The sequence below is a fragment of the Phocoena phocoena genome, chromosome 2 (assembly GCF_963924675.1).
Source record: "Phocoena phocoena chromosome 2, mPhoPho1.1, whole genome shotgun sequence".
Lineage (NCBI taxonomy): Eukaryota > Metazoa > Chordata > Mammalia > Artiodactyla > Phocoenidae > Phocoena > Phocoena phocoena.
In genome coordinates, this window is record NC_089220.1 from 93987170 (window position 1) to 94010917 (window position 23748).

At 46.3% G+C, this 23748-nt stretch overlaps 1 protein-coding gene across 1 annotated transcript in view; it reads left to right on the forward strand.

The window, feature by feature from the left end:
* Nucleotides 1-23748, forward strand: part of GLDN (gliomedin) — a 64963-nt gene that overhangs the window by 33163 nt on the left and 8052 nt on the right. The window contains exons 3-5 of the mRNA XM_065872583.1: nt 11122-11139; nt 11507-11614; nt 21738-21875. Coding sequence (XP_065728655.1) covers nt 11122-11139; nt 11507-11614; nt 21738-21875 — 264 coding nt within the window. The remainder of the gene's footprint in view (nt 1-11121; nt 11140-11506; nt 11615-21737; nt 21876-23748) is intronic.

A 23748-nucleotide genomic window follows, 5' to 3' on the forward strand; every position in this document is an offset into this window, starting at 1 on the left:
ACATGCCGTGGAGCGGCTGGGTCCATGAACCATGGCCACTGAGCCTGCGCATCCTGAGCCTGTGCTCCGCAACAGGAGAGGCCACAACAGTGAGAGGCCCACGTACCACAAAAAAAAAAAAAAAAAAAGAATGAAATTTTGCCATTTGCAGCAAAATGGATGGACCTAGAGGGTAATATGCTAAGTGAAATAAGTCTGACAGAGAAAGACAAATATTGTATGATTTCACTTATATGTGGAAACTAGAAAACAAAACAAATGAACAAACATAAAACAGAAACAGACTCACAGATATAGAGAACAAACAGGGAGGAAAGGGGGGTTAGGGGGTAAGTGAAATAAGTGAGGGAGATTAAGGGGTACAAAATTCCAGTTATAAAATAAATGAGTCATGGGGATGTAGTGTCCAGCATAGGGAATATAGTCAATATTATTGCAGTAAGTTTGTACTGTGACAAATTACTAGACTTATGGTGATCAATTTATAATGTATATTAATGTTGAATCACTATGTAGTGTACCTGAAACTAACATAATATTGTAGGTCAACTCTGCTTCAATTTAAAAAAGAAAGAAAAAATCCTTTTACGGAGTAAATGCACAGCTCTCATGGACTTTAAAGATAAACACAAGACTTTGAAGCCATCTGAAGCTTGTGTTGGACCTCCTCAGTCTATGGCCGCAGGCTCTGGGGAGGTCCTGCTCACTTCACAGCGCACAGTGTGTGTGCAGTTGTAAGAAACCTCTTCTGCAATATTCTCCCCAGTACCTCTCGTTACCTGCTGTGTGTTAGGAGCTCAACTCTGGTTGAGTCTGTTGAATGACTAAACCTGTGATTTATGTAAGTGATTAATAGGAGTGGTGGGCTGGTAAGAAAGATGCTTCTCTGAGGAACTCTGTGTCCAAGTCTGACTCTTGTTCGCTTAGTTCAGCCTCAGAGAGAAAAGCCATAATCCTGTGGCTTCTTAGAAAATGCTAATTGAGTTACTCAAGTCACATTTCAGCCCTCACAGAAAATTAAATATCTTCAGAACAGCTTGATCCTTTATTCTGAAACCCTTGTGGCTTAAGCACCTTTCTTCCATCTCCGGGAGTCCCTTTTCAGCGTTCCCGTGTGTGACAGTAATGAGCGCTAGAGAAATGCTCAAATGGATGGAATTACAGGCACAAAAGCCCTGTTGAGAGGCACAGGAAAAGCCTCTTTCTTTCTGATTTTTATAGTGGTAGAATGAGAGCCAAGCTGTTCAGTGAATGTGGGCTGGAGCTATTGAGACCACTTAGGAGAGACTGGCGGGATCGCATCTATGCTGGAAATGGGTTGAGGAGGTTATTCTTTGGCACCTAAAAATGCTTTTCAAATGCCAGCCCCTTCATTTTTCATGATAGCTTGAAATTGGGCCTCCTTTTACACAGAAAGCCCTTCAATTAAAACTTAGGTGTGAAAAGTGCAAGTTGAAAGGCAAGGAGGTACCTAGGGATAGGCCAAGCTGCCTGGATTGGGGGCGGGGAGGTGACAGGACCCAGGACTGAATTGGGGAACTTCGGGGAGAGGGGCAGAGAGCCTTGGTCCAGAACTCCCAGAAAATGCCTTCAGGAAGGATTGCCAGGGCAGACCCTGGGCTTGGGGCCTAAGAACAAGATCTAGCTCCACACTAGATTCATCTTTTAAAAAGCAGGTGCATGTGACTTGAGGCTAGTCCAGCTGTGACCATGAAACCCCATTCCTGTCCCTTTCCCAGGACTCAGCTGTGGTTGCTCTGGGGACAAAGACAGATGCCGTGTAGTTTTGTGCAGCTGGTGATATCTCAGGTGAATAGTGAGGGCACTTCACTAGCTAGAGTAGTCTGGAGTTTTTGCTAGTGCAGAGTTTGTCAAATGACATGTGGTTTTCTGGATGCATCTTACCCCTGAGCCCAGGTTTCCTTGGGACCCCAGAAGCATATCTTCTGGAAGAGCAGATATCTTGAAGAAGGCAGGTCTTGGGTAATTCTTCACCTCCAGTGGCCTCCACGTAGGGGCTTGTTGGAAAATCTCTAAACCATAATATTGCTGAACTGCTTGTTGCAACAGAGTTGCTTGAAATCCACAGTGCCCATTCTCCTTGCAGCCACGAGACTCCAACCCAGTGATAACACTTCTTATCCTATTTCCAGGCAGACATCAATAGTGGATCATAGTTGCTGCCGAGCATGGCCTCAGGTCTCAGGTCATTCTTTTCTGGTGTTGCAGAAAGTTGTACTAATTGATTAGAATTGGCACTTGAAATAAAAGCTATTTGCTGGAACTTCCCTCGTGGTTCAGTGGTAAAGAATCCGCCTTCCAATGCAGGGGACATGGGTTCGATTCCTGGTCAGGGAACTAAGATGCCACGGGGCAACTAAGTCCACGCACCACAACTACTGAGCTCACACGCCTCAACTAGAGAGCCCGCATGCTGCAAACTACAGAACCCACCCGCCACGACTACAGAGCCCACACGCCCTAGAGCCTGCGCACCACAGCTAAAGAAGAGAAAACCCGCACGCCACAACTAGAGAGAGAAAACCCACACGCCACAACTAGAGAGAAGCCCATGCACCGCAACAAAGAGCCCGCGTGCCGCAACTAAGACCCAACGCGGCGAAAAAAAATGAAATTAAAAACAAAAAAATGTATTTGCCATCCCTACTGTACTCATTTTTAAGGTTGCCATGGTCATAATCCAAAGTTGAAATGCACCAAATAAATGAGATTGGACCAAAGCTTCAGTTTAATGGGGACATGTGAGGAAAGATACATACTTTCCCACATCAGGTGCCCTGGGACTGGCAGAATAGCTGGCAGCAGGGGTGGTTGCAGAGGATGGACCAGCACACAGAGGGTGGGAACTGAGGCCTCAAAGCTGTAGACAGTTCAACCTTTGGTAAACAAATGGATAGGCCATTCTCGGAACAGCTAGTGTAGCTGATGATGTTCTCACTCAACTGGCCTCACTGAGCAAACTAGCAAGTTGTTTTAGTGTTGGTGGATTCGAGCTCCAAATGTGGATTCGGGCTTGGACCCTGTCAGGCCATCCCTTAAGGAAAGCCAAGCATGCCTGCCTCCCAAGGGAAAGAGGGGATCACCCCCACTCTGGCCAGAGCTCCTCTCTGGCACTGACGCTGTGGCTGGCATGAATCCTGAGCCCCAGGGAGTCCTTGCTGGGAGCAGGAGTAGGAAAGAGTCAAGACTACAGACCTCGGAGGTGTTCCAGGCCTGGAAATATCAGGTTTATGAAGTTGCATCTTTCACTAGCTCTTCCTATGGCAGCAGAACCAGGCCTTTCTTTTCTTTTTTTTTTAACATCATTATTGGAGTATAATTGCTTTACAAAGTTGTGTTAGTTTCTGCTGTATAACAAAGTGAATCAGCTATACGTATACATATATCCCCATATATTCTCCCTGTTGCGTCTCCCTCCCACCCTCCCTATCCCACCCCTCTAGGTGGTCACAAAGCACAGAAGTGATCTCCCTGTGCTTTGCAGCTGCTTCCAACTAGCTGTCTATTTTACACTTGGTTGTGTATATATGTCAGTGCTACTCTGTCACTTCGTCCCAGCTTGCCCTTCCCCCTCCCCATGTCCTCAAGTCCATTCTCTACGTCTACATCTTTATTTCTGTCCTGCCCCTAGGTTCGTCAGAACCATTTTTTTTTAGATTCCATATATATGTGTTAGCATACGGTATTTGTTTTTCTTTCTGACTTAATAACTTCACTCTATATGGCATACTCTAGGCACATCCACCTCACTACAAATAACTCAATTTCACTTATTTTTGTGGCTGAGTAATATTCCATTGTATATATACATGCCACATCTTCTTTATCCATTCATCTGTCGATGGACACTTAGGTTGCTTCCATGTCCTGGTTATTGTAAATAGTGCTGCAATGAACACTGTGGTACATGTCTCCTTTTTTTTTTAAAATAATTTAACTTTTTTAACATCTTTATTGGAGTATAATTGCTTTACAATGTTGTGTTAGTTTCTGCTGTATAACAAATCAGTTATACCTATACATATATCCCCATATCTCCTCCCTCTTGCATCTCCCTCCCACCCTCCCTATCTCACCCTCCTAGGTGGTCACAAAGCACCGAGCTGATCTCCCTGTGCTATGCAGCTGCTTCCCACTAGCTAGCTATTTTACATTTGGTAGTGTATATATGTCAATGCTACTCTCTCACTTCATCCCAGCTTACCCTTCCCCCTCCCCTTGTCCTCAAGTCCATTCTCTATGTCTGCATCTTTATTCCTGTCCTGCCCCTAGGTTCTTCAGAACTTTTTTTTTTTTTTAGATTCCATATATGTGTGTTAGCATACAGTATTTGTTTTTCTCTTTCTGACTTACTTCACTCTGTATGACAGACTGTAGGTCCTTCCACCTCACTACAAATAACTCAGTTTCGTTTCTTTTTATGGCTGAGTAATATTCCATTGTATATATATGCCACATCTTTTTTATCCATTCATCTATCAATGGACACTTAGGTTGCTTCCATGTCCTGACTACTGTAAATAGTGCTGCAGTGAACATTGTGGTACATGACTCTTTTTGAATTTTGGTTTTCTCAGGGTATTGCTGGGTCTTATGATAGTTCTATTTTTAGTTTTTTAAGGAACCTCCATACTGTTATCCATAGTGGCTGTATCAATTTACATTCCCACCAACAGTGTAAGAGGGTTCCCTTTTCTCCACACCCTCTCCAGCATTTATTGTTTGTAGATTTTTGGTGATGGCCATTCTGACTGGTGTGAGGTGACACCTCATTGTGCTTGTGATTTGCATTTCTTTAATGATTAATGATGTTGAGCATCCTTTCACATGTTTGTTGGCAATCTGTATATCTTCTTTGGAGAAATGTCTATTTAGGTCTTCCACCCATTTTTGGATTGGGTTGTTTGTTTTGTTGACATTGAGTTGCATGAGTTGCTTGTATATTTTGGAGATTAATCCTTTGTCAGTTGCTTCATTTGCAAATATTTTCTCCCATTCTAGGGTTGTCTTTTCATCTTGTTTATGTTTTCCTTCACTGTGCAAAAGCTTTTAAGTTTCATTAGGTCTCATTTGTTTTTGTTTTTATTTCCATTTCTCTAGGAGGTGGGTCAAAAAGGACCTTGCTATGATTTATGTCATAGCATGTTCTGCCTATGTTTTCCTCTAAGAGTTTGATAGTGTCTGGCCTTACATTTAGGTCTCTAATCCATTTTGAGTTTATTTTTGGGTATGGTGTTAGGAAGTGTTCTAATTTAATTCTTTTACATGTAGCTGTCTAGTTTACCCAGCACTACCTATTGAAGATGCTGTATTTTCTCCATTGTTTATTATTGCCTCCTTTATCAAAGATAAGGTGACCATATGTGCGTGGGTTTATCTCTGGGCTTTCTATCTTGTTCCATTGATCTATGTTTCTGTTTTTGTGCCAGTACCATACTGTCTTGATTACTGTAGCTTTGTAGTATAGTCTGAAGTCAGGGAGCCTGATTCCTCCAGCTCCATTTTTCTTTCTCAAGATTGCTTTGGCTATTCAGAGTCTTTTGTGTTTCCATACAAACTGTGAAATTTTTTGTTCTAGTTCTGTGAAAAATGCCATTGGTAGTCTGATAGGGATTGCATTGAATCTGTAGATTGCTTTGGGTAGTAGAGTCATTTTCACAATGTTGATTCTTCAATCCAAGAACATGGTATATCTCTCCATCTGTTTGTATCATCTTTAATTTCTTTCATCAGTGTCTTATAGTTTTCTGCATATAGGTCTTTTGTGCCCTTAGGTAGGTTTATGCCTATGTATTTTATTCTTTTTGTTGCAATGATAAATCTATTTGGATTTTTTGGCTTCTTTTTTTCCTCTACCAGCAAGGCTTTGGGAAATGTGTAGCCACTTCCTCTGTGTTCATTGATGTGCTAAGCAGGGCACTTGGGTCAGGCAACATCAGTTCTGACACCAACCCAGGGTGAAAAGGGAGGCTACTAAATGGAAATTAGAGATAAACATCTTCTCCTATGACTTGGAATGGCTGTGGTGGGAGGATCCAAGGAGTCAGGTTTTTCAGAAGCCTGTAGCGTTAGCCACTGGCCAGCGCCTGCCCTTGAAGACAGGAAGTGAGACTTACATTTTTTTATTATTCACTCCCCGTAACTCTGGTGCCTATATATCCTGTCTCGATTAAGATTCTACTGTTTGCTTGTAGCAGGGACCCGTTAGAGCTTATCTGACGAAAAGCGGGTGAGAGATTATAAATTATTAAAAAGATAGAGGGATGTATTTGTCAAGCTAGGTTTGGTCATGCTCTGGTAACAATTAAACCTTAAAATCTCAGTGGCTTAACACAGCAAAAGCTTATTTCCCACTCCACAAAGTCCAGCGAAATTTGGGTGACTCTCCTAGGCAGTTCTGGGGACTCAGAGATCCAAGTGCTGCTGTCTTGTAGCTCCATCATCTGAGCACCAGGCACCAAGGTCACTCCCAAGGGAAGAGAGGGGAACAAAGGATGGCACCCATTGGGTGCTTTAAAAGGTCAGGCCTGGAGGTATCTCACTTCCCCACCCCCACCATGGAAGGAAGGCAGGGAAACGCAGTTTGTCTGTGGGTCCAGGAAGATGACAATGAAACCCAGTCTGATGAAAACAAAGCTTGCCTCATGAGACAGAAGGGTATCTCACAGACAGACCAGGAGGGCAGTGGAAGCAGCCTGACTCAGGGAGCTGGAGCCAGGAACTGGAAAGCCACTGGGAACCCACACAGCTCCTCTCTCAGCCTTTCTGACTCTCTAGCAGACACCCAGTCCCTCATCTCTGCTTCTCTCTCCTTCATTTTCTTCTCTCTGCAGACTGACATTTTTCACTGTGCATGGCCATCCACAGACCTCTACTTTACATAAGTAAGGGCATTGTGGGTCAACTTTAGACTGCAAGGAGAAAAAAATCTAAGTGGTTCAGCTCCTACCATGCATCTACCCAATTCTAATCAACTCCAGCTAGGAGTGTTGGGTGGGGTAATCACCCAACCATTTGCAGGGCCCAGTGCAAAATGAAAATGCAGGGTCCCTTGTTCATGAAGCAGGAAAAAGGCTTTTTCCTTTCTTCCACAACCTCTCTTGACCTGCCATGGTGGGGCTTTTTATTTGCGACTTAATGTTGTACTCCTTGAGGCATGGGCTACTCACCACATGAGTACAGACCCTCACAGGCACAGGGGCTCCCTGGGACAAAAGCATGCAGAGCACACACCCAACGCTAGCCTCCCCTGCACTCGAGGCTGGGCCCCCACTGGGGTGGCAGGTGGCAGCAGTCACTGATGGGGCAGGGAGTGGGGAGGACACGTCAAGGGGCACAGGAGCAGGCAGGGGAAAATCTGTCCTGGGGAGGCAGGGAGGAGATAGGAGGCAGGGCCACAAACAAACCAAGACTCAAAGCCCCTGGGCCATGCTCTACTGTCCCATCAGACTTCACTCACAAAGCACAAATTCAAAGAAAAAATGGTTAAGAATGTCCAAACGGCAACTGCAGAGCATTTAAACCCAAGCAGGGAGCTCCCTTCTTAGCGTGGAGTCCTGTATAGCTGCACTGCTGGCAGGCCCAGGAAACAGCCCTGCGTACAGTGTTAACATGAATGTGGCTGCCCACACGTGTTCCTAGAGGGTCTGTTATTCCAGAAGAGGAGAAGGGTCAGGAGCTAAAAAAAATTCTGAAAGATGGTTTGCTAAATAGCTAGTAGGCACACATTTGACATTTGACATTATTATAATGACTTATATTTGGGGCTTCTTCTGGGTGTAAGGGGCCGTGAACAGCTCAATTGGCATCCTGGGATATTGGGACAGTCATCATCACTGTAGCACTCTGCTCCTGAGCTCTTTGGAACCGTTTGTCATCCTTTCTCTTCTGAAATTCTCTAGCTTCAAGGCATGAGACCTGCTGGCTTCCCTCCTCCATCTTCAGATCACTCTCTCTTTCCTGGTGCTTCTTCTATCACCTGCCTCCCTCCAGATGGGGTGTGTCCCCCTCTCTACATCCCCAAATTTGGCTCAGACATTTCAGTCTTACCTGAAGGCTAGTAGCTCCCAATATTTCTAGGGTCAGGAACCCCTTTAAGGAGAGTGACTGACTCTTTTCCCAGAAAATTTTCACATCAGGTCGAGGGGACCCAGGACCACCTGCATCCCATACACCTGTGGTGCTTGGTAAAAATGCCAGTTCCTGGGCCTTACTCTAAATCCAAACCAAATCAGAACCTCCAGATGGGGCCTAGGTATCTGCATTTTTACAAGCATTCTAGTTGATTTTGTGGTCTCAAATGTGTAAAAACTGTAGCCATAGGGTATCAAGGATCTCAGGTCAGTGTCAAGAAACCCTAATCTAAACACTTCATCACAGTGATACCCTTGGCCATAACTAATGTGTCCTAAGTATACAGCTCCAGCCAGGACCTCTCTCCAATACTCCACTGCATGGAAATGGTTATTGGACTGTCCTCTTTTTTTTAAATTAATTTTTATTGGAGTATAGTTGATTTACAATGTTGTGTTAGTTTCTACTGTACAGCAAAGTAAATCAGTTATGCATATACATATATCCACTCGTTTTTAGATTCTATTCCCATATAGATCATTACAGAGTATTGAGTAGAGTTCCCTGTGCTCTACAGCAGTTTCTTATTAGTTATCTATTTTATATATAGTAGTGTGTATATTGTCAGTCCCAATCTCCCAATTTATCCCTCCCTGAGAACTCTTGAAACCTACTATATACAGATGATTCTTGCTTGTTTACCTTTTTCTACCAATCTGCACATCTGAATTTGGCTCCATCTGCAGTCGGGACTGATGATTGATTGATTTCTTCTGACAGCGCTCAAAAGGCCATATCACCTCCTTACCAGGGCATGTGTGTGCCATCTGGCGGTAAACTGACCACACTGACTACAGGCTACACTGACCCTAGAAAATGCTCTGCCGTTTTCAGCAAATCATTTTTGCCCAACATAGGACTGTATGTATTGAAAGCATACCTTCAAACACTTATTCTTCCAAAAGTTTTCATGTCTGTCAAATAGTCTCATCAGTATCCAGGCTCAGTCGCCTGAGAGGCCTCGTCAGCTGTCTCCTACCCAATCAGACATGGACATGTCCTGCCCATTCTTCTGCTGAAATACCTCTCGAATGTCTAGCTCCCTCTAGAACTCTACAGTCACCAACCACATTTATCTACAACCTTGTCCCAAACTTCAACTACAAAGATCCTCTGGATATTTTCTCCCTGCCCCACCCCCTTCCTTCCCTGTCTCTTTCTCTCTCTCATCTCATTCCCTAGTTCTATTCCACATCCATCTACGGAGAGGATATCAAACACACGCTGATATCAGTGTCATCCCCCGCTGCTTAAGAATCTACTGTAGCTCCGCGCTGCCTTGCACATACCATCTACACCCCTCCGCTTGGTCTTCAAGTGCTGCTGCCCCACATCCCTCTGCCAAGTATACACTTCAGCCTCATCTCTACACACTCCAGCTGAGCCATTCTTCCTCCTTTCTCTCACCCTGAATCACGCAAGCTCCCACCCCTGTACCTTTTCTCCAGCTGGTCCCCTGCATGAGATGCCCAGCCCTCACCCCTGCAGCCATCTCAGGCCACTGTGTCTTCAGAGCCACAGCTCAAGGCTCACTCTCTCTGAGGGCCTTCTCTGACTGCCATGTGCCCAGACTTCCCCGGTACCTCTGTAGGGGTTTGCTTCTCTGTAGCTCCCTCATCTCATTGTGGTTTCAAAGTATTCACCTTCCTCAGATAGGTTGTAAACACAGCAGACACAAGGATCAAGATTTCTACTTATGGGAAGATTTTGGTGTACGCAGAAGTGCTTAGTAAATGGTGGTTTTCTTTTATATATATATATATATATATATACACATAGATATATATGTGTATATATATATATATATTCTTATTGGAGTATAACTGCTATTCAATGTTGTGTGTGTTAGTTTCTGCTGTACAACAAAGTGAATCAGCTATATGTATACATATACCCCCATATCTCCTCCCTCTTGTGTCTCCCTCCCACCCTCCCTATCCCACCCCTCTAGGTGGTCACAAAGCACCGAGCTGATCTCCCTGTGCTATGAAGCAGCTTTCTACTAGCCATCCATTTTACATTTGGTAGTATATATATGTCAACGCTACTCTCACTTTGTCCCAGCTTACCCTTCCCCCATTGTGTCCTCAAGTCCATTCTCTACATCTGCATTTTTATTCCTGCCCTGCCACTAGGTTCATCAGTATAAATGGTGGTTTTCTGAAGAGTCACAGGCTTGGATCTTTAGAAAGACCTACCCACTCCAATACTGGTGATTGTTATATGTGGTCCGGAGAAACAAAAGACCCTCAGCTGTTCATGTTGCGACCTCACTGGCTTGTCCGAGTGCTTAAATGGAATAATTGACACTAAGACTATTTGTGGAAGCAAAATTATTGTGTTAGATTATGTGTAAATTATTCACGTGAACCCCTTAGATCCTTGGGTAATTACACACTAAGAAAGGTATCTGTTACCTGATCTGGGCCCTCGAGTTTTCTCAGGCTATTTTATGCAACAAAATAGAGACCAAGCAAACCAGCTTCTGCTCTCAATTCCCCTTGGTGGCCTAGAAGAGACAGGCTGGCTGGATGAGCGTGTTTGGGGCTGCTCCTGGGACACCTGGATCTCAGCCATGCAAAAGCAGCACTTCCTGACACCTACCTGTGCCAGGGCTTCACTAGTGCCCACCCACATTGTCACCAAACCTCATTTAATTACATTGATTGCTTGAGAGATGACTGATTTATGAGTCTATAGTGAAGCCACTTAGAAATTATTCTTAGTCCATTGGAACTTAAGCAAAAGTGGTTTTGATTGGCAAACGGGTCTTTGTTGAATTGTTTTTAAGAATCTTTGGACAAATATACTGAGTTCTAAATAAAAGGCATGGGGTGGTTCCTTAGGGCCCATAGATGATTAGTACGTTTTAAGAGGGGGAAGGTGCTCTTTGTTTTTTGGGTTGTGGTGTTGGCTTCACTTTCTTCCATCTGTGGTTTATCATCTAAATTTCTTTTTCTGTTGTAGGACCACCTGGCCCAGCAGGTAAGAGCCCATGGATTTTCCAAGTTCATGGGAAGGATATGGGTGGCTGGCCCCCCAGGATCACTCAGAAGGGACTGAGGCAGGGAAGGAAGAAGAGTCTGAAGGCAGCCTTGACTATCACTGTGTCCCCCTCCTCTCTGCCCCAATCACCAGCTCTCCTGTTCCCTCCCACTTGAGAACTTGCTGTCACCATTCCCCACCTGTCACTGCTTCAGGCGGGGGCAGGGAAGGTAGAGAAGGAAAGGAAGAAGCAGGAGAAGATCTGGAAGAGGCGTCAATGCCTGGCCAGTTTCACTGGCTAAAGGAAGTCATGTTAACTTCTGTTAAGATTTTTTTAAATGTTCCCATTTCCCGTGTTTTGATGCAGGACCTCCAGGAATTGGTGGGTTACCAGGACACAACGGATCAGATGGACAGCCTGGTCCCCAGGGCCCAAAAGGCGAAAAAGGAGCAAATGGAAAAAGAGGAAAAATGGGTATTTTGTCACTCTTCTAATTCATTTCCTTGTTTTTTGTCTCCATTATTGCATTTTGGATGAACCAAAGCTGGCACAGTAGGGGAAAAGTGCTGCATCTCTGAATGCAAGGCTGGTTAATGCTTGCCTGGAAGCTGCTGTGTTCTGGGTCAGCAAGGGCCTTCTCTTTGGTCCAACCCTGATAAGATTTATATCCAGTCTGCCCGAGAGAAGCAGTATACCTGAGAGCTGATGTCCACTCCTCTGCTTGCTCTGATGCAGACAGACAGATGGAAGGGGCAAGAGTGAGCAGTCCTGGGGAGGGGCACTACACGGGCTGTGCAGGCTGTCTGTGCTGGTACCCCAAGTTCTCTCAAGGGTCGTTCCTGCCCGACCCTCTCACTGCCTCCTCCTGCCCAGCAGATTTTTGTGTTTGACTGAAAATCAGTTGACTGATACTGACCTCTAGGTTTTCCTGGCTGGAGGAATCACTAGAATGATTTGAGTAGAAAGGCAGCATCCAGGCTGACACTCAGGTTGTGTGGTCCCAGCTGTCAGGGTCTCCTGTCCAGGGGTCACAGGACTATTAAGAAGATGTGACTGGCATCTCTGAGAGACCTCCTGTGCCCTGCTGTGAGTGGTGGCATTGCCACCACCCAAGCAAAGACCTGGAAACACCAAGGTGTCAGATGTGTCAGGGAGCAGTGACCAGCAGGGGCTCAGGTAAGGCCTGGCAGGGTCTGGGGGCTGGAGGCTGGGGCAGGGTGAGTTCTGAGGGGCTCTGAGCACCAGTCCTGGGAAGTCCATGGGGAAGGCCGGGGCAGAGTCACCTGAAGAGAGCTGGCACATGGCACAGTGGAGGCTTGAGGACAGGGGTTAGAGACTCCTCAGGACGCTTCAAGGAAGGCGTGGTTCTTAGCCACAGCTGAGGGTGGAGGCTCCACTAACCCTCTTATCTATTTTCAATCTCTTGGTTACACTGCCCCAACTCACCTGGACAGGCCCCAGGCTAGAAGAACCACTAGAGCAACTCTTCCAGACAACACAGGAACCCCTTCCAGCATTTCTGCTCTTAAACAATTTGAGTGAGAGCCAGTGGAAAGGGAGAAAATTGTTGAGGGGCTCTGCCACTTGCCAAAAGCCTGCATACCTGTGTTCCCAGGGGCAGCCTCTGTGAAAATGGGCCCACGCAGCCCATGTCAACTCCATCCCCAGAAGTCCAGCAGTTATAGCCAGAACTACGGAGCAGAATGGACCCTTACATGTCAGATAATAACTATAATTATAAATGAATATCAGCATCAGTTAATGATGACCGTCAGTGTTCAGGCACTTGGTTTATCCCAGAAAGACCCCAGAAATGTGATCCAGTCCTGAGGATTCAGTCATGAGTATTATGAGAGCCAACAGTGAGGGGGAGGGACCACCATGCAGCACTGGATGTGGGTCAGGTGAGAAAGGGGTAACTCCAAGAAGGTCTGAGACAGATCTCTAGCTTTGAAGAGATATGCTTAGCATGCAGCCCACAACCCAGTGAGGGCAGAAAAGAAAAAGTCTATTTATTTCTGTAAGACATATTTATGTGGCAGGTATTATTCTAGATGCTGGAGATCCAGAAATGAAAAAGCTGACAAAATCTCTGCCCTCATGAGGCTGACATCCTAGTCTGGGCAGATGGACAATCAACAAGATAAATAAGTAGAATATATTGTCTGTTACGCGGTGCCAAGTGCTAAACAGAAAAATAGAGCAAGGGGAAGGGATAGGAAGTGTGTAGGGTGGGGCGTGACTGTAGGCTGGGAGGCCAGGTGAGCCCCCTGAGAAGGGACCTTTGAGCAGACACCTGGAGGAGAGGAGAGCGCAGGTGGCGGACTGTCTCGGGGAGAGGGTTCCAGTGGAGCCTGTAAGTCCAGTGTGCCTGTAGACGCTGAGGAGTGGCAGGGAAGCCAGCGTAGCTGGACAGAAAGGATGAGAGGTGAGCATGGTCAAGTTGAAACCAGAGAGGTAACAAGACCAAATCAGGTTAGCCCTGAGCATTTTAAGAACTGGGGTTTGTACTCAGGCACCTGCCCTGCACACCTGCCTGGCAGCCACACAAAGGAGCCTGCAGGAGGGAAAGGAGGAGGTTTTGAAAAGGCTACCTCTATGAATAGGTTGTTGGAAGCAGACTCTAGCCTGGACCAGACTCTAGCCTGGACCATCCGACGCCAGAGCAAGGGCTGTGCTGTCCCCGTCACCCTGCCAAAGCCGCACAGCTATGCTTTCCCTCCCCTGATCCCTTCCTGAGCCCAGGATGGATTCCCATCCCACCCAGCAATCAACAGAATTGCAGGGAGTGGGAGGCAGGACGAGAGCTGGCAGGCCCACGGAGGGGAATTGGCTTTATTCCAGGAGCCATGAGAAGCCACGAAGGGGTTTCAGGTAGGAGAGTGACATGATCAGATCTGCCATTCTGTAATACCCCCGCCGCTGCTGGTGGGGGACACACTGGAGCGAGTGCACAGGCGCTGCTGTTAGGGAAACAGGGCAGAAGCTACTCAGTGTGAGGGCGGAAGGGATGCAGGTGGGGTGTGCAAAGGCCGATGAGCTGAGTGACATTTGGGGGTGAAATCAACAGGACTTGGGGAAGGTAGATATGAGAAGGAAGGGGAAGGGGTCACCAAGACTGACTGTGAGATTTTCATCCTGCCTGACTGCTCTTCCCTGAGGTGAGGGGCCCCAGACCGACTCAGGTCCAGGGAGACAGTCATGGCTCAACATGGGATGTGCTGAGTTTGAAATGCCTTGAAACATCCAGGAGGAGGGGGGCCTTGAAGATGCAGGTCTGCAGTTGGAGAAGTCCCTGGGGCTAGAGGTATACATTAGGGTGTCACCCAAGGGCAATGGGCTTGTGGACCAGGGTGCAGTACCTTAGGGAGGGAGCTACCAGCAGAGGAGAGCCTGGGTACCCTGAGAAGTACCAGCGTCTAGTGACCAAGTAGAAGGGGAGGAGCCAGCAAAGGAGGCCAAGGACAGACTGAGCAGCAGGAAGAACAGCAGGAGAGGATGGGAACATTCGTCAGCAAATACTTATTGAGAGGGTTCCAAGTACTAGTGGGGAAACAAAATAGACGTAGCCCCTATTGTGGAACTTTCCATCTTTGGTGGGGAGGCAGACATAAATAGTCAACACAAATACATCTGTAATCACAATGTGAGGTGCACATTTGAAGGAAAGAACAGGGTGTTATAAGCTACAGTGCAGAGAGGGCGGGTCGGGAGGTAACGTCTGAGGTCAGACCTGAGGGATGAGGGCGAGGCAGAGGGTGGCCCAGGTGGAGGGCACACATCTGCCAAGGCCCTGCTGGGGCAGCTGGGGGGGGGGGGGCGTGCAGCAAGGTGAGATGGGAGGCGGGGGCCAGGCCCTTCCAGAGCCTTCAGGTTAGTGGTCTGGGGTCTCTCTGTCAGCCACAGGGACTCATGCAGGATGTGAACTGCTGGGCCAGGATCATGGCTGTGGAGAACGAAGGGCCGTCATTTCAGCTGAGAGTTCCAGGATCGTTAGTGGTTTGCCAGGCAAGGGGTGGGAGAGGGGAGGAGTGGGCTTGCATTCCAGAAAGAGGGAACAACAAGTGCTATTACCAAAATCAGGAAAAAGAGACTGTGTTCCACAGAGATAGGACTGGGTTAGGCTGGACCGTGCCCTCTACGGTGATCCTCTGGACAATAGTAAATAGCTGACATTTACTGTCAGGCACACTACCTAGTCCTCTCTACACTCACCTCATTTAGTCTTCACAACAACCCCAAGGAGATGGGTATGTTTACCAGCCGTATTTTTCCCAGATGAAGAAACCTTATCTTTCTGTTTTCCAAACAGGTCAGGCCCACCCTTGTCCCAGGGCCTTTGCACTGCTGTGGCCCGGCCCTTCCTGAGGCCCGTCCTTCCCACAGAGCAGATCTCAGCTTATAAGTCACCTCCTCTTCAAGATCGTCCCTGATCTCTGTGTCTGGCCCCTGCCTCACCAACTCATTCACATTCCCTGCTCTTTTCCAATAACATATCCCTCCCTGAAATTCTCTCCCAGTGTTGCCTGTTGATATGCTGATGGTCTGACTCCCTAGGGAGAACGTGAGGTCCGTGAGAACCAGGCCATGTCACTCTCGCTTAGACTCAACCTCCAGAGCCTGGAACAGCCAGCGAAAGAGGGCAATCAAGTCATGGTTGAACTAATGGACGTAACTTGTCCAATGTCCAAAAGCTAATAAGTGGAGGAGGTGGGATTTGAACCCAGGCCTCTCTGACTCCTGGACCCCTGCTCTTAAACACGACTGCACTATACGTCTAGGCTCGAGGGGGTCGGGCCCAAGCTGTGAGAGCGGCGTTAGCCCGAGCTGAGGGAAGGAAGGCTGGGCCTTGGGAGCTAGTGCTGTTAATTGTCGAAGGATGATGCTGAGTCTGACCCTGAGTCTTCCCGGGAGGGTGGGAGAGCGCCAGCCCTTCAGAGAGGCCCACAGGACGTGTGCAGGAACGCACAGTTCAATGAGTACTAACCTGTCAGGCAGAAAGAATGGTCCCTGCTCTCCTGGCAGAGCGGAGCCAGGAAAGGAGTTCTGGGAGCACCTGCCTCGAACCCCGACTGGCTCTGAGGCCTTGGGCAGGTCAGTCCCTCATCGGGCCTTGGTCTCCTCTGTATGCTAAGGAGGTTGTCTTCCAACAACTCTAGCATGGCTTCTAATTTTTAAACAGCCTGCTCTAGTGTTTGCCTGTGAAGGAGAGACTATTACTTGGCATAGCTCTCAGCCAACCCCAGCTGAGGCTCAGTAAATAATTAATGAGTGAAAAAGGAAGGAATGCATGAATGAGAAGAATAGAACATAATTTCTGTCCATAAGAGCTTACAGTCCTGTTGAAAGAGAAGATACAGTGTATATACAGGATGAATTCAATAACTGGTTATTCTGATATGAAGATGCTTTATACTACACACCAGAGAATACTGCCAGAAGAAAAATCTGAACTTTGCTGTGCAGATAATGAACAAATAGGATCCAGTGTAGAGGACGGATTGTACAGTAGAGACAAGTATAAAGGACAAGAGAGAGAGGTGTGATCAACATCTTGGACACAAACAGAGGGGAGATGGGGAGGACATTGCAGGGGGGAGAACAGAAAGGCCACACTCGGAGGAACTTCTAAGGAGGCTGCCCCTGCATATAAGAGGGGACCCAGGTGAGCCAGGGGTGGGGTCAGAGCCTTTAGCTCCATGTCTGCTGGAGGCCACCGGGAGCCACTGCGGGCTCTTGAGAAGAAGACTAACCTGACGAAACCAGAGTTTAGAGCTTTAGACCAACAGTTGTTTCCAGGATATTGAAATATGAAGATAACCCTCAATGTCTGACCTTAGGGATGCTAAGAACAAGGGTGCAGTAGGCCAGAGCCAGAGCTTGAAGTCTTGGTTTGGGTCCCGGATCTTCCGCTTACTAGCTGTGTGCACTTGGGCAAGTTACTTAATCACTCTGTTTCCTTATCTGTAAAATGAGAACAGTCATAGTATCAGCCTCATAGTGTTGTAAGGAAGATTAAATTAATTAATATATATATAAAGTGCTTAGAATAGGGCCTGACACATAGCAAGTGCTATGTTAGTGTTAGATATTACTGTTGTTGTTGTTTCCAAGGGTGAGGAAGGAAATCTGAGTGGAAATGCCTGTATTTATTTGAAAACACCGACTTAGATTTAGAGAGAAGAATTGGACTTACATGTTGTCAATTTTGCAACTAGCGTCTTTTTCGAAGTTTGACGTGCTATGCGTCAAAACCAAGCATTTTCTTTCCCTCCATCTGCCTCTCACTTTCTCACTCAAGAGTTAATGCCTCAGTGTCTTCTCTAAGAATCGAATCTCCACCAAAACAGAAATAAACACCCTCCTCCTTATTCATCCCAGTCTTGGGTCTGGGTTTTTCCCAACACCCTTGGCTCCCTTTTCTCTGCCTCAGTCGGTCACAGATGGTCCTGCCAAAAATAAGATGTCCTCCCTCACCCCTTGCAGTGAAGATGATGGCATTGACCCCAGCTGGTCACACAACCCCAAACTCTAAAGCTGGGAAAACAGCTTGTTTTGAGTGGGCGCCACCGGGGAAGGAAAATAGCAGAAAGCCACATCCAGCACCCGAGCGAAGCAAGAGGAATCTGGCCTTTCTTTCCTGGCAGAACGTGCTGACTCAAAGCCTGCCAGGAATCACGGGACAACAATGCCAAGGTCCAGGCCACACAATGTTTAACAGTGTCCCTGTGCACAGCTGAGTCAGGGGAAGGTAGAAAGTGCCACATTCAAGTCCTCTGATGAGGTGGTGGTATACTTCTGACACACCATGGCCAGTGCGTGGCCAAGACAAGGGAAAACTTTGTGGAGGCAGCAAAGACGGTACGTAGTCAAAACATCCCCTACCCTTTCTTAATGAAAGCTTAAAAATTATCATGCAGACATAGCTGAGAGTCGGAATACATCCATAAGCAAAGGTCCTTAATATCCTGAGCTTTAAACACCTGCCCCTGTGCAGGCTGCATTATAGCAGCTGCATTACAGTATGAATGTTTTTCTATTTCATGCCTTGCCTTTTTGAGAAAAGGGGAAAAATGCATAAGAGGAAGGAACAAAAGAAAAGAAGGGGAAATCAAACGATGATGCAGAGAGGCTCTTTGTGACTAGAATAAATGCCTGAAAAAGAAACCCCTTAAGTAACTAGAAGATACCATTTCCCTGAGCATTGCTGAATGTAGGTCATGTGACACCTTTAGAAGGTATCAGTTATACTCGGTGCATTGTGCTGGCTGGACACTATGGCAACGTTCTCTTTTGTGTCCTTCAGATAATGTGCTAAATTGCCTATTTAAAATACTGACAAAAGAACGTGTGCTCATGCAGAGGTCCCTGATTAAGAGAGGTCCCTGCTCTTCTTCACATCCTCTTCCACTGTGTCCCCAGCAACTCCATCAGTGCAAGATGACACCCAAGATCACCCCTGGCAGAGGCAGGGAACCAGGGGCTTCTGACCCCCATCTACAGCTGAATTGCATGGTTTCCACTGAGTTGTTTTTTTTAGTAGTTGGCTGAAATCTAGTGAATATTTCTTTGTTCACCACATTTTTTAACAGTGATCAACACTTTAAGTTTCTTTCATATACTGCTGACTTCCTTGGGATGGTCTGTGTAGGGTGCCTTGAGTCTGGAAGACCTTATCATTCCCTCGGCATAAAGGAAAGCTGCTAAGAGCTCCAGATGTATGTTTTAGGGAATAATGGCCTCCGATGGCAGTGCAGAGTATTCCAGCGCGATCTGTGGTGTGATGTGATATAATAACCTCCCCATTGCTGCAAGGGCTTGAAAGGAGCCAGTCGGGTGGTGGAGAGGGGCTTTCAGGGTTGGATGGGAGGTTAATCTAAGTGACCCCTAAGGTGCCTTCCGATCTGGAATTCTATGATTCTCTTCGGACAGCTGTATAGGAATCCTATGGGGCTGGTAGGAAGTTGGGGGTAGGGTTCAGAATTGGTCTTAAATCTGGGGGGAAGACAATTGCAATGGCACAGAATGACAATTGGAGAATGGGGATCGGCTGAGTTGATGGGGCACAGGAGAGGAGTGAATGAGCTGTCACTCAGCCAGAACCTATAAGAAGGGGCTTGGGACTGGCAAGGTAATTAGAAAAAACAATGAATGCTAAGCCCTCTTGGTTAAAGAGGCTGAGAGAAACTGAAGTTTTGCACTAAAACTTGCCTCTGGCTCTTCCCTATTGCCTGAAATCTCTGCCCCTTTGAAAAATATTTCTATTGAGCAGTATCTCCAGGAGGCTCTTGTCAAAATGAGCAAATGATCCCTGCGATAGGGTATCGTATTAACTGATCCATATCTGGCAATACCTTTGCACAATAGTAAGTAATCACTTTCCCTCTCAGTGTGCCTAGGTGCTCATGAGTTCTAGCAACTTTTTTGTAGATTTTCTACATAAATAATCATGTCGTCTGCATATAAAGACAATTTTAATTCATCCTTTCTAATCTGTTTGCCTTTATTTCTTTTTCTTTGCTTTATTGCACTGGCTAGAACCTCCAGTACAGTGTGAAATAAAAGTGATGAGAATAGATACCATTGTCTTTTTCCTGATCTTAGGGGGAAATCATTTAGTCTTTCATCATTAGGGATGATGTTAGCTGTAGGTTTTTTCATAGATGCCCTTTTTCAGATTGAGGAAGTTTCCTTCTATTCCTCTCTTTTTTTTCATAAATTTTTATTTATTCATTTGTTTTTGGCTGCTTTGGGTCTTCATTGCTGCGCGCGGGCTTTCTCTAGTTGTGGCGAGTGGGGGCTACTGTTCGTTGTGGTGTGCGGGCTTCTCATTGCAGTGGCTTCTCTTGTTGCGGAGCACAGGCTCTAGGCACACGGGATTCAGTAGTTGCAGCACGCGGGCTCAGTTGTTGTGGCACGTGGGCTCGGTAGTTGTGGCTTGCAGGCTCTAGAGAGCAGGCTCAGTAGTTGTGGCGCACAGGCTTAGTTGCTCCGCGGCATGTGGGATCTTCCTGGACCAGGGCTCGAACCTGTGTCCCCTGCATTGGCAGGTGGATTCTTAACCACTGCACCACCAGGGAAGTCCCCTTCTATTCCTCGTTTGATGAGAATTTTTATTAAGAATGGGTGTTGTATTTTATCAAATGTCTTTTCTGCCTCCACCAAGATGGTCATATAATTTTTTTCTTGCTTAAATTATTAATATGCTACAGTACATTGACTAAATGATTAAACTACTTTCAGTAGTTTAAACTACAGTTTAGAGACATCTGGCTGGGTAGTTAAACTACTTTATGCTCAGTTTAATCCTTTTGAAGCTTGTTTTTAAGCTTTGTTATGATAGATCCACAGCAGCCTTGACTCTTGGGCTAATTTAGCCTCACTACTAAGAGGAGACTTTCCAAGGACTCGGCCTAACAGCGCACCATTCTCTGAGATCTCTCTGCTTTGACTGGTGGGAATGAGAACCTTTCCCTGTGCAAGCTCTGAGAGTTGTGTAGTGAGTGGCTTTCTTTTCATTCTTTTCCCTACCTTGTAGATTTTCACCCTGCACAGACTATTACTCTGACAAAGACTTGAGGAAACACCTCTGAAGTTCTCCAGAGCCCTTTCTACATGATTACCCCCTCTCTCATATTCTGTCTCATGAATCCTAGCCACCTTTATCTCCCCAAACTCTACTTTTTGTCTCCTCACCTCAGTGAAATTGGTGGGCTTTGTTTAGGTTCCCCGTCCCTGAGCTGCTGTGTGGAAACTACTATGAGCCGGGGAAATCATATTATGCATGTTGTTTGCTTCCTTTCTCCCAGGCGTCAGAATACTATGCTGCTGTCGTACAATGCTGAGACGAGTCACTGCATAGATCTTGACTCTTCCTAGCTGTGGGGGGGTAGGACTGTAGTTCCTATAGTGATGCCTCCCTGTGAGCAGAGACAGAGATTTCCTCCATTATATTTTGTTCACACTATCACCATCCCTTGTAATGCTTGTCCTAAAGCAGCTTTACCTGTTTTGCTACTTTGATTAAAAGCATTTTGCATTGGAATGTCACAGAAAAGGGCGTTGGAGTTGGAATCAAGATTTTTGCTTCTCACTTAGCATCAATTGTAACACCTGAGGCCTTAGTTCCGACTTCTGTAAAATGAGAGTAAGGATAACTGACCAGCCTACCACTCCAATGTTGTGAGGAATATACCAGATAATGCAGAGGACAACATCCACCCTTATGGTGCCAAACAAACCCCTCTGAGTTCTCAGTCCTTCCTGCTGGGGTGAGGAGGGCGTGGGGTGGGGGAGGGCAGACTTCCAATTAGGCTTTACCTTCTTTCTGCGCTTGCTGTGACTGTCCTTCTACGGGTTCACTCCTCTCCAACCTGTTGGCCCAGCCAAATGTCTCTAAAAAGAATTCAACAGAACCACCTGGAGATACTATTCGTTCATGAATTGAGAACATGCTGCTGTCCTAAAATGGTTATGAAGTGTTATGTATTTGGTTTCTGAAGCTACTTCACCTTAAAAATACAAAGTACGATATTACAAAGTAGTTAGTGTGCCAGAATTCCCTGCACAACAGGCTAATACATCATTTTTTTCTCAGGGCCACCTGGAGCCACAGGAACTCCAGGGGAAAAGGGAGACCCTGGTGAGCTGGGCTTGACTGGAAACGAGGGCCCAGCAGGGCAGAAGGGTGACAAGGGAGACAAAGGGGACGTGTCTAATGATGTACTTCCTTCAGGTAAGGGGCTGGCGCTCAGGCTGTCTCTCAGGCTGGCGCTCAGGCTGAATGGACCCAGAACTTGGCCTGGCTTCTAGTACCAAGGCTGCTCCGGGTCTTCTCTCCTTAGCTGCCTATGTGCCCATCTGTTTCTCAGCATGTTTTAGAGTTCTGTGCTTTCAACAAGGAGAGAACCATGCATGTAAGCCCAATGTTTGTTGGTGAGACCAAATCTGATATCTAAGCATGAGCAGTTGAGATAATGCAGGTCTAAGTGTCATGGCTGGATGGATTTCGGATGAAGGAAGCGTCCTTTTTCCAAATAGCTATTAAATCCAGCACAATCCAGAACAAGACAAGTAAGCGAGCAATTTCAAATACCTCAGAGGACAACAGACAGAAAGCACAGCTTCAGAGTTGAGCTAGAGCCATCCTTAGGCCCTTATCCTAAGACTTTTGACACAGAATTGGGGGAGACATCGTTGCTGATCTTCTTTTTCTGGTTTCCAGCCCAGGTTAAAAACAGATAATTGCTGTCTATGGGGGAGGAGGTAGAGGCACAGCAAGCCTCAGAAAGACAATTACATGGTGGAAAGAGTAGGCGACAGCTGATGGTCATGGCACAGAAAGAGGCAGAAGAATTTTAAAAGCACACTACTTTGGAGACCATTTATACCATAGAAACATAACTATCCTATTAATGTGGTCAATAAGCATTTTTTAATATCAGAGAGCACCATTTATGAATTAGGGATTTTGCTAGTAGCTGGAAATAGGAATATGAAAATGAGTTAAGACATAATATCTGTCCTCAAGAAGCTAGGATGATAGATGTTCAGAACAATGACCCTGAATCAGTTGCCCATCCAGCCATTCAAAATTTATTGAGCATCTGCTATTTGCCAGGTACTGTACTAAGACCAAAGCACCAAGGAAAGATCAAATTAGGTTTAGCATGCTTTGTTTAACAAACAGGGAAGTTGCCATGCAAAATACGTAAAATGTGATAAGTGTTTTGACAGGATCATATATATGTGAATATACTTTGAAAATATAAGGTCATGTTATACTCAGTTATATGGGAAATCTACACATCCAGAATACCACACTCCCCTATACTACCAGACAAGAGAGGGTGACCACAAACCATTCAGGAAAGCAACATCTCTGAGTGTACCCCAGTTCTAGAGAACAGGCCAGAGCTGAGTGTGTCCTCTTGGCCAGAGAGCAGAGAAGGAATAGGAGGGTTGGATTGTGTTTGCCCTGCCTGCAGATCTCTGCCCCTTCCACAGTGGGCTTAGACCCACTGTTAGCCTCTGTGACCCCTGCTTGCCCACTCCAAAGCAACTGAAAGTGCTTATTTGGTGGGGCTGGGAAGAGGCAGCTAAAGAGATCTTAGATCACCAGTCAGCCCAGGAAAGGAGGGTAGAACAAAAGGACTGAATATCCCAGCCTAGCGGCATCTTTATGAAAGTTCCATAACCAATGGCCCCTGCAAAGGGCTGTACCCACACTGGCCACCTGAAGCTGGAAGTGTGTAGGGATTCCACCTGCTGATGTGTAGAGAATCCAACTGTCCGAGCACTCACCCCGATGACTTCAGTGGATTCTCACAAGTCAGGACAGGGAGTATGAGACCATCTGGAAATGAAGAACCAGTCTCGGAGGGTTAAGCTGCCTGCCCAAGGTTACAAAGCAGGACAGGAGCCCCTGATTTCTTCTACCACATAGAGGCATGTTTCTCATACCTGACATCTTAGGAAGAAAACATCTTAGGAAGTTTTTAGAAATACAGATGACCAGCTTCCCCACCATTTTGATCTAATTGATCTGGGAGGGGGCCCAGGCATTGGAATTGTGTTTGAGCCCCTTGGGTGATTCTAATAAGTAGTCA